This window comes from Galeopterus variegatus, unplaced genomic scaffold (genome assembly GCF_000696425.1).
Source record: "Galeopterus variegatus unplaced genomic scaffold, G_variegatus-3.0.2 Scaffold1283, whole genome shotgun sequence".
NCBI classification, from domain to species: Eukaryota; Metazoa; Chordata; class Mammalia; order Dermoptera; family Cynocephalidae; genus Galeopterus; species Galeopterus variegatus.
In genome coordinates this window covers 361,486-375,467 of record NW_007727394.1, presented here as the reverse complement: position 1 = coordinate 375,467, position 13,982 = coordinate 361,486, and the positions used below count along the sequence as shown (strand labels likewise).

At 45.9% G+C, this 13,982-nt stretch overlaps 2 protein-coding genes across 4 annotated transcripts in view; one reads left to right on the top strand and one right to left on the bottom strand.

Annotated features, from left to right (window-relative positions):
* Positions 1–57: 57 nt before the first annotated feature.
* COG1 (component of oligomeric golgi complex 1) lies at positions 58–11,663 on the top strand. The gene is made up of 15 exons (XM_008576081.1): positions 58–385; positions 1,352–1,596; positions 1,718–1,899; positions 2,041–2,211; positions 4,290–4,446; positions 5,151–5,361; positions 5,703–6,413; positions 6,533–6,613; positions 7,133–7,279; positions 7,766–7,927; positions 8,991–9,118; positions 9,588–9,696; positions 10,120–10,229; positions 10,308–10,386; positions 11,471–11,663. The coding sequence occupies exons 1-15, from the start codon at positions 71–73 to the stop codon at positions 11,606–11,608; spliced, it is 2,946 nt and encodes a 981-aa protein (XP_008574303.1). The 5' UTR covers positions 58–70; the 3' UTR covers positions 11,609–11,663.
* Positions 11,664–12,238: 575 nt separating this feature from the next.
* Positions 12,239–13,982, bottom strand: part of FAM104A (family with sequence similarity 104, member A) — a 22,049-nt gene continuing 20,305 nt past the window's right edge. For 2 of the 3 annotated variants that reach the window (XM_008576079.1, XM_008576080.1), the window contains one exon: positions 12,239–12,900. In XM_008576079.1, the coding sequence (XP_008574301.1) occupies positions 12,655–12,900 (246 nt within the window). In that variant the 3' untranslated portion in view covers positions 12,239–12,654. The remainder of the gene's footprint in view (positions 12,901–13,982) is intronic. The other variant, XM_008576078.1, reaches the window with a different exon arrangement.

Genomic DNA, 13,982 nt, shown 5'->3' with positions numbered 1-13,982 from the left:
CACCCAAGATGGCGGCGGGCGGGGAGGGGCTTGCGGGCGGAAGTGGCGGCGCTCGGCTGACCCGTGTGCCATGGCGGCCGCGGCCACCTCCTCCGCGCTCAAGCGCCTAGATCTGCGCGACCCCGCGGCGCTTTTCGAGACGCACGGAACGGAGGAGATCCGCGAGCTGGAGCGCCAGGTCCGGGCCGAGATCGAGCACAAGAAAGAGGAGCTGCGGCAGATGGTCGGCGAGCGGTACCGCGACCTGATCGAGGCGGCCGACACCATCGGCCAGATGCGCCGCTGCGCCGAGGGGCTGCTGGACGCCGTGAGGGCCACCGACCAGTACTGCGCCCGCCTCCGCCAGACCGGCTCGGCCTCGCCCCGGCCACCGCGGGCCCCGCAGGTCAGTCCCCGGCCCGACCCTCCAGCCCCGACCCCACGATCCTCACCTTCCGTACGGAGGCGCCTGCCCCTCACCCTCTGGGCTCCCCTCCTCAGGGGACAGCGCCGGCCGGCCTTGCCCCGGCTGCTGATCCTTCTCGAAAAGTCATTCAGCTGTTTCTTCAGGAGTCTTCCTCGACTTCCGGGCCGTGATTCTCTCCCCTCACTCTTGGGTTCACCGAACGCTCTCTTCCAATTTTAACTGAAAACGGCAGGGGACTCTCTCTAGACCGTTCACCTCTTCCCTGTATAACATTTCTTGACATTGTTTTCATTAGAACGGATTTTCCCCTTATGTTGACACTGTCCCCCCAGATCATTCACTTCTCATCCCACCCTTCACCCCACCCCGCCCCCCAAGAATACCTTCCACAGTCCTAAATAGCTGTCCCACCCTTGGGAGTTGTTGGAGAGTAGTAGCAGCCGTCAGGCCCTTACCTTTTAATAGCTGAACATTTTCATTTTAGGGCACTGATGCTCTTCTAATTCAGTTATCCTGTGTTCTTGCCCTAACACTAATGCTTAGACCCCCTGTGGAAGGAGGGGGGCTGCACACACATCCTGATATTGGAGCAACATGTTGCCCTTCCTAAACATTGTTGACCTAGAGGTGGACAAAATGAAAGGGCATGGAGGTGAGAAAGGTAAACAGAGAATTTGTTCTTTGTCACCTGGGAGATGGAAGTTTGCATCTCCATGGGACTGAGCAAAGGCGCACACGTGTGTGGGAAAAACCAGTGGGATTTTACAGCACTCTCGACTCCAGTATCTCTCCTACACCAGACTTCCATGACTTGCTGAGTGGCACTGAGTCTGGCTTAATGAAAGCTTCGTATCCAGAAGTACCCTCAGTTTCTTCCCAAGCTTGCAGAACACTGACCTTGCTTTTGTTTGCTCTTCTGATTTAGTTCTGTGCCCTTCCCTGCAGCCACAGCAGCCATCCCAGGAGAAGTTCTACAGCATGGCTGCCCAGATCAAGCTGCTGTTAGAAATTCCTGAGAAGATCTGGAGCTCTATGGAAGCCTCTCAGTATCTCCATGCCACACAGCTCTACCTGCTTTGCTGCCACCTTCACAGCCTGCTCCAGTTGGATTCTTCTAGTTCCAGATACAGCCCTGTCCTCTCCCGATTTCCTATACTGATCCGGCAGGTGGCAGCAGCCAGCCACTTCCGGTAAGTGGATCTGGCATAAAACTTCACCGCTACAATTTTATAGTCTTCTTTCCTGATATGCCAAGGCTCTTCACCCGAGATGTTAAAAATTCCCTGTTGGCCTTTGTCATCATTCCTCTAGGTCGACTATTCTGCATGAAAGCAAGAAGTTGCTCAAATGCCAAGCTGTGTCTGACCAAGCTGTAGCCGAGGCCCTGTGCTCTATAATGCTCCTAGAAGAGAGTTCTCCTCGCCAAGCCCTCACAGACTTCCTGATGGCCAGAAAGGCAACTATTCAGAAACTTCTCAACCAGCCGCACCATGGTGGGTGTGGCTTCTCTCCAAAATTTGGTCCTTAGACATGGGATGGAGAAGGGTGGGCTGAGGGAAACTGAAGCATCTAGAGTATTCTCTGTTAATAACTTTACTAAAGGAAATGATTTAAAAGAGGATGGTTTCTCGTAGGTGCTGGTGTCAAGGCTCAGATTTGTTCATTAGTGGAATTGCTGGCCACCACTTTGAACCAAGCTTATGCCCTTTTCTACACTTTACCAGAAGGTCTGCTGCCAGATCCATCCCTGCCATGTGGCTTGCTCTTCTCTACTCTGGAGACCATCACAGGCCAGCATCCGACCGGTGAGCTCTTAGCTAAACTTTTTTTGCTGGTTCATTCAACTGACACTCAGACTCTACCATGTGCCAGCTACTGTTCTAGACTCTGGGGATAGAGCCGTGATTTGACAACTATGGATCCTTCCTTTGTGCAGGTCCCATCTAGTGGTAGAGCAGATATTGAACTGACAAACTTACATATATCCGTTTATTGTCAATATTGGTCATTTCTATGAAGGCAAAGTACAAGTTCACTTGGGGAAACTGGATGGAGGAAACTCACCAAGGTCAGAGAAGGCTTGCCTGGGGAAGTGACACTTAAACTGCAAGCTGAAGGTTGAGTAGGGGTTAGTCAGGTGAAGAAGGCAAAGAAGGGAGTTCCAGGCAAAGAGAAGAGGGTTGCAAAGGTCCTGAGGCAGGGAGAATGTGGGTGTATTTGAGGAACTGAAGAAAGCCAGTGAGATTGAGGATATTGGCTAGGAGGAGAGTAGCATGAGAAGACTGGAGTCATGGCCAAGGCCAGCTATTGTCAAGTCTTGTGGGCCTTTGGACTTGATCCAAACAGCAGTGGATAGCCTTCCGGAACTTCCAATGCATAGTGTGATCCCCCTGTTATGTGTTCCCATGCATCCTGCTCTTCTATTTGGTAGCATTTATCCCAAACTGGAAATAAATAGATGCAATTGACTTTTAGGTGGCCTTGGATCCCCATGGGGCTAGAGTGGATGCTGAGAGCTCACTTAGGAGGCTGTCACCATGATCCAGGGATCAAACGCTAGGGGCTTTGGTTAGGAGGGAGCTAATAGGATACTTGGACAACTGTTTAGACAATTTGGTGATGGACTGGCTGTACGGAGTGTGGGAAGGGAGATGTCCAAATTAACTAGAAAAGGAGCTGGTTTGAAGGGGCTGACAATGGATTCACTTTTGAAAATGTTGCATTGGAGGGCCAGCCCGTGGCTCACTCGGGAGAGTGCGGTGCTGATAACACCAAGGCCCCGGGTTCGGATCCCATATAGGGATGGCCGGTTCGCTCACTGGCTGGGCATGGTGCTGACAACACCAAGTCAAGGGTTAAGATCCCCTTACCGGTCATCTTTTTTTTTAAAAAAAAAAAGAAAGAAAATGTTGCATTGGAGACAATTGAGACCTTGCAATGGGACTATGGAGTGGGCAGGTGACTGGGCCCTGAACACAGCAGTGAGAGGTCTGGTTGGAGACACACACCTGTGGTACATCTTTATATGGCTGTCATTTGAAGCCATGGGAATGGATGACATCATCAGTATGAAAAGAAGAGGACAGAGAACAGTGCCTTACCAGAACTGCAGAGCTCTGAAGTCAGATGGAGGTGTCACCAAAATGGTCTGAGCAGATACAGTTAAAAATAGAAAGGAAACAAGTAGAATCTGGTTTTAGCCAAGTGATCATTTCCAGAGAGAGGTATATCACACAGTCTCACCTTTGGCTTGCTTTATCTTTCAGCACACGCGCCTCTCTGCCTTACCTTTGCTTTCCCTCTAGGTACTTTAATAGTGTGCTCCTTCCTCAGAAGGTGAGCACTGGCTAATCTGTCATGGCACTGCAAACTGAAGTACGAGGCACCTGGGAAGGGCCCCATGTTTCAAATTCCAGAGGGTGCCTTGTGCACAGAGTACGACGAACGGTGCCTCCCAGGGTTGCACCGCCGAGGCCTGTGCCCTTCTTGACAGGTGACTTTGAAGAGCAAGGAGTGACTCAGTAGACAGGCTGAGTGGTCATTGATTCTTTCCTTAGACCTTCAAGGGAGGTTGGAGGATGGTGAGGAAATGGAAACAGTAACTTCTACTTTTATGACAACTTAGTTCTACTTTTCAAATGTCAAGAATTGCACAGCACTCACTTCATCTTTCTGCTCTTTTACCCCATTCCTTCCCCCAACTCTGCTGTTCTTTTCAAGCAGTAGGATGGCCAGAGTTGTAGGGCAACTGCCAGATGAGGAAGGACCCATTTAACCTGCCCAAAGAAACACTAGATGGCTTTTGGAAATTCCTTCTAGTCGGTGTTTTAATATGTTATTCAAGGGATGGCCTAGGTTGCGTCTCACTTGGCCTTCTCTCTAGGAAAGGGTATCAGTGTCCTGCAAGGAGATATGAAGCTCTGCAGCTGGTTCAAACACCTGCCGGCTTCCATCGTCGAGTTCCAGCCAGTGCTTCGAACCCTCGCACATCCCATCAGCCCAGAATACCTGAAAGACACGCTGCAGAAATGGATCCACATGTAGGTGGCTAGAAAGAGCCTCCCTGCGGCTGGTAGGAACCACCCAAGCAGCCTATGTGTGGGCACACAAGAGTCAGTGAGGCCTGATCCCCAGGGTGACATGCCACTTGCCAGCCACTCAGTGCCCGTCACTGCCTGCATGGACACTGAGCACCTCCTGTGGGAGAACCACAAAGGAATTTGTCTTTCAGGATATTGCACAGAGGATTTTAAATTTTCTTTATGTGAGAGTTCTCCAACTTCTAAGCTTTTATTTAATGCATTGATTTTTTAAGCCATTCCAAAATGGCTTCAAAATAGGGTTCCAGACTTCCGTATACCCTCAGGGAAGCAAGGCGGGGGGAGGTCTGGGGAAAGGACTACAGACTGCATGCCCCAGTCCAGCCAGAAACAGTGTTGGTCTGTATCTGTAAATGCTCTGAGACCTATGTACGGGGACCCAGGTAAGAGGTTTCCAAATGGGGTCCAACTGTTTTTCTTTTTTGTTTTTGTCCTTTTTGTGACCGGCCGCACTGCGCTCAGCCAATGAGTGCATCGCACCGGCCATCCCTATATAGGATCCGAACCCGCGGCGGGAGTGCCGCTGTGCTCCCAGTGCCGCACTCTCCCGAGTGCGCCACGGGCTCGGCCCCCAACTGTTTTTCTTAATGGAGGTATAAAAACCACAAATATGATGGAGCCCAAGGAAAATGATTTTGTTGCAGGTGTAATGAAGACATCAAAAATGGAATCACCAACCTGCTTATGTACGTGAAGAGCATGAAGGGTCTCGCAGGGATCCGGGATGCCATGTGGGAGTTACTTAACAACGAGTCCACCAGTCACAGCTGGGATGTGGTATGTCAGCGGCTCCTGGAGAAGCCACTCTTGTTCTGGGAAGACATGATGCAGCAGCTGTTCCTTGACCGATTACAGGTGAGGTTTAAGATCACATGGTCTCCCTGTTTCACGGCCAGTCCTAGTGTGGTGCTTTGCCCATCTTGGGAGACTCCTGTCACTTTCTAAGTATATTTTTTCCCTGCTTACCAGCAGAGATCTAGATTCTAAAGCTGAAAAAGGCACCAGGCCTCTGTCAGTTGGTTGGGAACATGCCCGTGTCCATCAGTAACGGCATCTTTGTTTTCTACCAACACCATGTCACGTTTCTGAACATGGTAAAAAGCGTTCTGAATGCTAGGATAAATTGCCATTAGGTACTGTTTTGAGATTTCTTTAAAAGGAATTGTGATTAGAACTCTCCTCTCATTCTCTTTTAGACTCTGACAAAAGAAGGCTTTGACTCCATCTCCACTAGCTCCAAAGAGCTCCTGGTTTCAGCTTTGCAGGAACTTGAAAGCAGCACCAGCAACTCCACTTCTAATAAGCACATCCACTTTGAGCAGAACATGTCTCTTTTCCTCTGGTCCGAGAGTCCTAATGACCTGCCTTCTGATGCTGCCTGGGTCAACGTGGCAAACCGGGATCAGTTTGCCAGTAGTGGCCTCTCCATGAAAGCTCAAGCTGTTAGCCCTTATGTGCGGACTTTCTGTTCTGCCCTGGATTCTAAACTGAAAGTTAAACTGGATGACCTCCTGGCTTACCTTCCCACTGGTGACTCATCACGGCCCAAGGACATTTCCCCCATGCAGGCCAAGAACTCTGCCTTTGACCGGTACACAGATGCTGGAACAGTGCAGGAAATGCTGCAGACTCAGTCCATGGCGTGCATCAGGCACATTGTGGACTGCATACAGGTGGAGCTGCACAGCATCGAAGGAGTGGTGCAAGGACAACAGGATGTTCTCAGCAGTGTCAAGATGCACTCGGTCCTTTTCATGGCCAGGCTCTGCCAGTCCCTGGGAGAACTGTGCCCCCATCTGAAGCAGTGTATCATGGGCAAAGCAGGAAGCTCTGAAAAACCAGCCAGGGATTCTACGGTTCTGAAAAAACAGGAAAAGGGGAAAACGCAAGACATCATTCCTACACAGGCCAAGTGGCAGGAAGTAAAGGAAGTGCTCCTGCAGCAAAGTGTGATGGGCCAGCCAGGGATTCTACGGTTCTGAAAAAACAGGAAAAGGGGAAAACGCAAGACATCCTTCCTACACAGGCCAAGTGGCAGGAAGTAAAGGAAGTGCTCCTGCAGCAAAGTGTGATGGGCTACCAGGTTTGGAGCGCGGCAGTTGTGAAAGTGAGTGACTTAACTTATTGTCCCCATTTTGTCTCATGTTTATCGTACTCCAGTTTTTCCAGCCTCAGAAAGGTCCTTCAGTAGTAAGGGAATAACAGATCTTATTTCATACAGTTACTTTCACTTTATCTCTGCTAGACAGCTCAAACGTAAAAACTTTTCCATTCATTTTTAACCTAGATGTTATAGACAGAAAACCTGCATTTTTTCTTTCCATCAGATGAGAATGAAAGACTCTCTGCCTGGACAAGGGCCTACATTTCCTGATTTTCAGCCTAAATACCATATTCCCTGTAGTCTCCACTGGTCTCTAAAGAGATGGTATTTGACATTTGTAGAGTAGTTAGCAACAAAATTCCCATTGCTGATATCAATAAGTAGCTAAAACAGGGTGACGTTGCCACTCACCACCCCACACACGACCTAAGCAGTTTTAGCTGTTCTCAAGATTATGCTGGTAGTTTTAAACTCTGCAAAGGATATGAATGACTTATGCAGATATTTGCTTTTTATTATCAGGTTTTGATTCATGGATTCACCCAGTCATTACTTTTAGATGATGCTGGCTCAGTCCTGGCCATGGCCACCAACTGGGATGAACTAGAAATTCAGGAGGAGACAGAGTCTGGCAGCAGCATCACATCCAAGATCCAACTCCCTATACAGGTAAACAAGTCCCATTGTTACAGGGACCATGGCCTGAAAAGGGAAAAAACTGCTCCATGGAAAGGAAAAAGATTTTAGAAAATCATTCTACATACAACCTCTGAGGAATAGCTGAGATTATTATCTGTAGCTTTCTATTGGGGCATAGTGATATAGGGCCAGATAAATAGCAAGCTGTTTGAGAAGTCAGGGATTATTTCCTTTTGTAGCATGGGTGCTGTGCTAATTAGAGAACCACTTACCCTAAAGTGAAAACAGCAGCTTAAAACAGTGCCACCTACCAGGTCAACCTCAGACCACAAGGGGATGGCAGCACATTGCATTATAACAAGGGGCTTTGTATCTGTTCAGTGGTCTTCCTGGAAGAGGGCTTGATTGGAGAAGTCAAGGTTCTGGTATAGGCCTTGTAAGGATAAACGGAGTTCCTTTTACTGTGTGTCATTTAATTGGTGCAAGCTGGTAATGCGACATTCCTCTGTTCTTTAGCCATCCTGGTATGTACAGTCCTTCCTGTTTAGCTTATGCCAGGAAATTAACCGGGTTGGAGGCCATGCCTTACCAAAGGTGACACTGCAGGAGATGCTGAAAAGCTGTGTGATTCAAGTAGTAGCTGCCTATGAGAAGCTTGCAGAAGAAAAACAGAATAAGGTAGGTGTTTGAATGTTTTCCCATTAAAAACGCACCAGTAAAATCCTTAGCTTTAAGGGACTGGCCAGTTAGCTCAGTTGGTTAGAGTGCGGTGTTGTAACACCAAGATCAAGGGTTTGGATCCCCTTACCAGCCAGCTGCCAAGAAAAAAAAAAAAAATCCTTAGCTTTAAAACAAACCAAAAAATTGGGCTTGGCAGTTCACATCAAGGATTCAATGTCAAGGATCACCCAGCCCAGTCATCAGTTTCTATAAAAATGCTCTTTCTAGAAGTGGCTTCCAGCTCTGCAAGTTTGATTACCGTTCTTAAGGGCCAAACAGGTCTTCATTTAGAAGGCAGTTCAGTGCGGGTGGAAAGGAAAAAACTTGAGAATAAAAATGTCGGGCCTCTGACCTCGCCACTGCCACTTGCTCACTGCAGGCTTTGGGCAAGTCGTTAGCCTTTTGGTTTCCTCAGGATCAAACGTGATCCCATAGATAAGCTGCGCAGCTGGTTTTTCACCTGTGCAGTGAAGACCCCCCCCCCCCCCCCCACACACCTCCAGGGGGATCGGGAGGAAGGTGGACCATTTGTAGAGCAGAGTGTGGCACTCAGAGGTGCTCACTTAAGGGGTGCTCGTCTCACGGCCCTCCACTGCCCCTCACTTCTGTGAAGAACTCTGCCCTTGGCATATGTTCCCATTTCATTAGTAACTTTTAAGATGGGACCAGTCCTGATTGTGGGAGGAATTCAGTTGTCTTCAGTTCCTAGCTTCCTCAAAATACCTCTCCTTCATGTAGGAAGCTTTTTTCCCTTTAAAATGATCACCTACAGCACCTGAGGCCTTTTTTTTTTTGTTAAGGACTGGGATTCTTCCCTACTGTTGTATTTTTGGTTCTGTTCAAGACCAAGTTTCTAAAGTAACCTGTTTTTTTCATTGTGAGATTAAACAAGCCATGAGTATAAAAAGCACCTGCTTCTGAGATACCAAGCTGTAGCTCAACCGAAACATGAAGCTGTTTATCATGCTTGTGTAACAAAGTCATCTTTCTTAACGGGTGGGGACTGGGGATTCGTTTGCAGAAAGAAGGTGCATTTCCGATAACCCAGAATCGGGCACTACAGCTACTTTATGATCTGCGTTATCTCAACATTGTTCTGACCACCAAGGGGGAAGAGACGAAGAGTAGCCGAAGCAAACCCGACTCCAGGTGTCGTATCTCTGTCCAGCTCTCCCAAGGCAGTCTCTTCCAAATGCAAATAGCCCCTTTGCTGGGAAGCCACTGCAGAGAAGAGTCAGCCTTACTATACATTCATTGTGTTTCAACAGTAAGTGCTCGTATTACCAGCAAGTTAGATAATGGCCACCTGGTGGATAAATCCCATGGTCAAGTGAAGTAGGTGGGATCTCATTCCTCTTTCTTCTGAGTCAGCCCAGCAACTGTTGGGTAGAATTTGAGCCCTTGCTGCTCTCCCTAAAAACAGAACATGGGGAAGGAATGGACTCCACTTAGACATCATGTCAGGTTGAAATTCCTTGAGGATTACTTAGGCACCATCATCAGTGACAAGTGTACTAAACCATTAAAGAGAATAAAATCCAGCTCCAGGATTTCTATAGCATTAACATATACGATTTTTATCCTTAAAATATATGGACAATGATTCTAATCTTCTCAGAATTGAGAAAGTGACAGACCACCTGGAAGCACTCATTGATCCATTTGACCTGGACGTTTTCACGCCACACCTCAACAGCAACCTAAACCACCTGGTGCAGCGGACTTCTGTAAGTCAGGTCTCAAGCATACTCAGTGTGAATAAGTGCCACAGGCTCAAATTACAAAATAAGCCTGCTCCAGCACTCAGTACCCCAGGATGCGGCATTGGGAAGGGGGTAAGACACAAATAGCTAAGTGTAGTTTTAAGGGCTGAAAGAGGATTTGATGGAAATTTCACATGCTGATGCAACCATGATCTGAACCATTTTGTTGTAGATAAGGATTATTGTTTTAGCCAGTCCTAAAAGAACTATGTGACTATGAGATTCTGACTCGTGTTGATAAAAAGTAATTTGGAAGCATTAACACACTCAAAAGAACATTCCCCAAAATGATGGTTAGAAATAGTGATTGATTACTAACAGAGCAGTGACTTTCACCTGAACAATAAAACACCAGCATTTTATTGTGCACCATTTCTTGTCTGCCAGGTTCTGTTTGGACTGGTGACTGGTACAGATAATCAGTCCACCCCCCGAAGCAGTACATTCAACTCCCAAGAACCCCATAACATACTGCCACTGGCATCAAGTCAGATAAGGTAAATGATTCCAAGGCTTCCGCTGGGCCCCGAAGCTGCCTGTTCATGCTACTGAAATTCTCTCCTCTTGTCTTGGAGGTTTGGACTTCTTCCACTGAGCATGACAAGCACTCGAAAGGCTAAACCAACCAGCAGAAGCATCGAAACAAAAGCCCAGGTCAGTGCCAACAGCAAGAGGTTCATCCCTGTTGATCCTGTCCCCGTCTCCCACCAAGCCACCCAGTCAGCTCCCTTTTAGGTAACCGATAAAGAACTGAATGACAGAGTGCACTAATGCTGCTTTTAATGGCGACGCGATAGAGAAGTACAAGGGTTCACTAGCTTGAGCTAACGTAGGTTTTAAAAGATGTCCACTGACCCTACCAAGTAGCCTTATAACAGAAATGCATTTCAGGCTGCCAGAGCTGTAGAGAATATGCAGGACAGGATGGAGATTATTTCTTGTAATATAGTAGGGTAAAGAGTTAACTGCCAGCCCAGCACTATGATTGTACTTATTTGGAGAAAAATTTGTTTTGGTGGTGGTTTCATCTTCCATCATCTTTTAATTGGGTGGGAAAGAAATAAAAAAAAATTTGCTTCTTCAAGTTTTACATTTTCTTGTTAATACATGTTTTGTTTCAGTAGGATGCCATCCATTAAGCCTGCAGGAGTCCTGGGTATTTCCAAATTGTGTCATGTGTGTTTGAGACTCATACAGCTTGTCTTCTTACAGTATTTGGTTGTTGTTTGCTTTATTGTTAGATAAAATATCAGCGATGTATCCTTTCTATATTTCCTGCCACCAAACCCATTAAGATCCAAAATCCTTGTCAAACATCTGGTTTTATAATTTGGGAGAGATGACAGTAGGAAGAAAAAAGCTTTCGCAAAAACCACGTGCTGTGTAAGCATGGGCCTGTGCTGTAACTTTCTCCCATAACACTACATTTCCATTTCAAGTAACCGGCCTTTAAATTCTATCCATATAGAGGAATAGACCATGGAAAAGAAGTACATATGTTTACCCTTTTCCTAGAACAGTCCTCATTTTCAAATTTTAGTTCTGTCACATAATAAAATCTTATGCTGTTCCTATGTCCTTTTCAAATCTTGACAAACAGCAAAGTCCTCTTAACTAGAGCTCTCCGTGCTTCTCAGATCTGCTTGTGTGTGCTGTGCGGACTCGGAGTGGAGTGGAGGGTGAGCAGGCAGGAGGATTTGGGTAGACTCTAAGGCACTTTCCTCTACATCCCTGGCAGGTTGTCAACCCGGCATTCTCCAGAGCAGGCGACCCGATGCATCCTGGCTCCTTGTTCAGACACCTCGTCAGTGAGGAAGACGACACATCTGTGCCTTCATTATTCAAACTTGGCTGGCTCTCTAGTATGACTAAATAACATGGGAACATATCCATCTTTCTCTAAATAAATACTACCACATTATTTCTTCTAAGGTGCCTCTGCTCATTTGTTTCTAAGCCACACCAGTCTTTCCAGTTTCAGTGATGGAATATGGTCCTCTAGTTACCGTTAGGGGTTACTTTAAGCATGAAGTTTAAGCTACCTTGTCCAATAGTTTCACGATACTTGTTACTTTAGACATCAGCGTTCATTACACCTTAATTATTGACACTATAAGGTGGAATTATCAATGAGTTCACGTAAGCTACTATTATAACAAGTTTGTAAGACAAAGTCATTACATACTTTTTGGACTTTTGGAACTGTGCAGTTTTCTCTACTAAAGTCTGGGGTGCAGACTCTGGAGGAATATTGATACAGAAGTTATCTGGGTATGCAAGAGTCTGAAAGACAGTCTCCCTGGAAATACAAATATATAACAAAGAAAGAGACTGTTGTTAGGGAGGGTGCTTCACTTGCACAGTCTAAACTGGATCTGATCGCTCTCCTACAAAGGGGAGAGGACCTTTTAAGAACATCTACATACTAAGAGGTAGTATGGCAGTTAACTTCAGTGCAAGACTGAATCAAGCTTTCTATATTATGGAAAAAATCTTATGTTTTTCATGGAAACTAGATACTCTTTACTAGTTTATTGAATTTAAAAAATTGAAGATCCCGCATTTTTAAAAGGCCCTTTTACATAAAGTAAAATTTCTTATTGACAGATTTGGAAATCAGTCTGAATTGGACATACTATGGATTCAACACACAAATGAGATTTCCTCACACCACTACCTTAACATGGACTGGATACCCTCCCTCAAAAGAATCCTATAAAAAATTGCTTCAAAGCCCCTTTGAAATTGCAATAGTGCAGCAAAACCACAAGTAAACAATCGCCTGTTAACCTGTTATTTCAAATATAGACTGAGAAGCCAACAGGCATTTTTTTTGTGCAATTCTTTAAAACAAACAGTAAGTTGAAATATCAAATCTGCACAGCACTGTCCCTTCATAGAAGGCAAGAAACTGCAGGCGCATCATGTGGGAGGCCGTCCTCGGTGCTGTAGGCTATGGAAATGGGCCTCCTTCAGGGTCTGGTTGATGTGGAAGTAAGGGCCTTGGCACAGTGCAGACTGCTCGGGCATGGGCTGAGGGGTGTTAGGGCTGGATCCAGCGATGATGTGGCTTAAGCAGCTTTCCGGCCCACTGGCCCTGTCTGGGCTGTTGATGCTGCTGCTGCTGCTGCTGCTGCTGCTGCTCCCTCCACTGTCACTGCTTGAAGACTAAGGAAAAAGAAACAGTCACGATCAGGCTGTTTTGTTTCTTGAGCACTTTACTGTGGTTTAATATACAATACTCTATATAGAGTATTTTTCCTACTCAGCTTGAGGAGGAAAATATATACTGACTGGCCTTTACAGTTTACAAGGTGCATTCACCTAAACCTTTGATTCTATCTTCATAACTATCCTGTCAGGATGAGTAGGGTTTATCATCCCCATTATATAGCCCTAAGTAGGAGGTGCTTGGGTCTGGATTCAAGCACAGGCCTTCCAACTCCAAATCCCTTCAACTGCATCTTAATTCCTTTATATACCTTCTCTACCTGCTTTTAACATTCATTCCAATAATTTCCAATAATCAAAAAACGAAGTTCTCAGCCTCCGAGGAAAAGTAGTAATCACTGGTGCAGGGTATGAAAAAGGTGTCCCCATAACAAATAAGATGGCTTCTGGGCACAAGTTAAGGTAAAAACTAAAAACCTATGCCAATTTTGTGATCATCACGTCATCACAGACATGAAATGATATTCTGTAACTGCAGGACACATACCCTGAAAGGACTTTAATATACTTTTTATGAAGTTATCTTTTGTTGGCATTCTTGCAGTTCAATATGCATATGTGTGCAGGTGTATACACGAGCATGCCTAATTTTATCTTTAACTAATATGACTTGTTGTTTTAATCATCTTGAAAAAGCTAGTCTCTGGTAAGACTCACTCAGAAATTCCTGCCTTCTGACGCTAGGATTCTCAAAAGGGAAGGTAATGCTAAGGATCCATTTCAGAATTATTAAAATTAATACAGCATTTCTATCCACTTTTTTCTTTTAGGTTTCTAAAAAACATATTGCATTTCTAATAAATGACAACCCAATAACTTGATTAACAGTACTTTTTTCTATTCACAACTCAACACAATATTATACTGGAAGGAGTCAATGCATAAGAAAGTTAAAACTCTAGTAATTAATGATCTGGTGTATAATTTTTCTTTTTTTTTTTTTTTAAAAGATGACCGGTGGGCCGGCCCGGTGGCGCACTGGATAAGTGCCCCGCTTGGGAAGCGCGGCGGCGCTCCCG

Bases quoted from the DNA above. Each gene is read 5' to 3' on its own strand.
- COG1 (XM_008576081.1), top strand. From the start codon at position 71: ATGGCGGCCGCGGCCACCTCCTCCGCGCTCAAGCGCCTAGATCTGCGC. The intron at 9,697-10,119 runs GTAAGTCAGGTC...CTTGTCTGCCAG, and splicing joins ACCTGGTGCAGCGGACTTCT to GTTCTGTTTGGACTGGTGAC. The intron at 10,387-11,470 runs GTCAGTGCCAAC...CATCCCTGGCAG, and splicing joins GCATCGAAACAAAAGCCCAG to GTTGTCAACCCGGCATTCTC.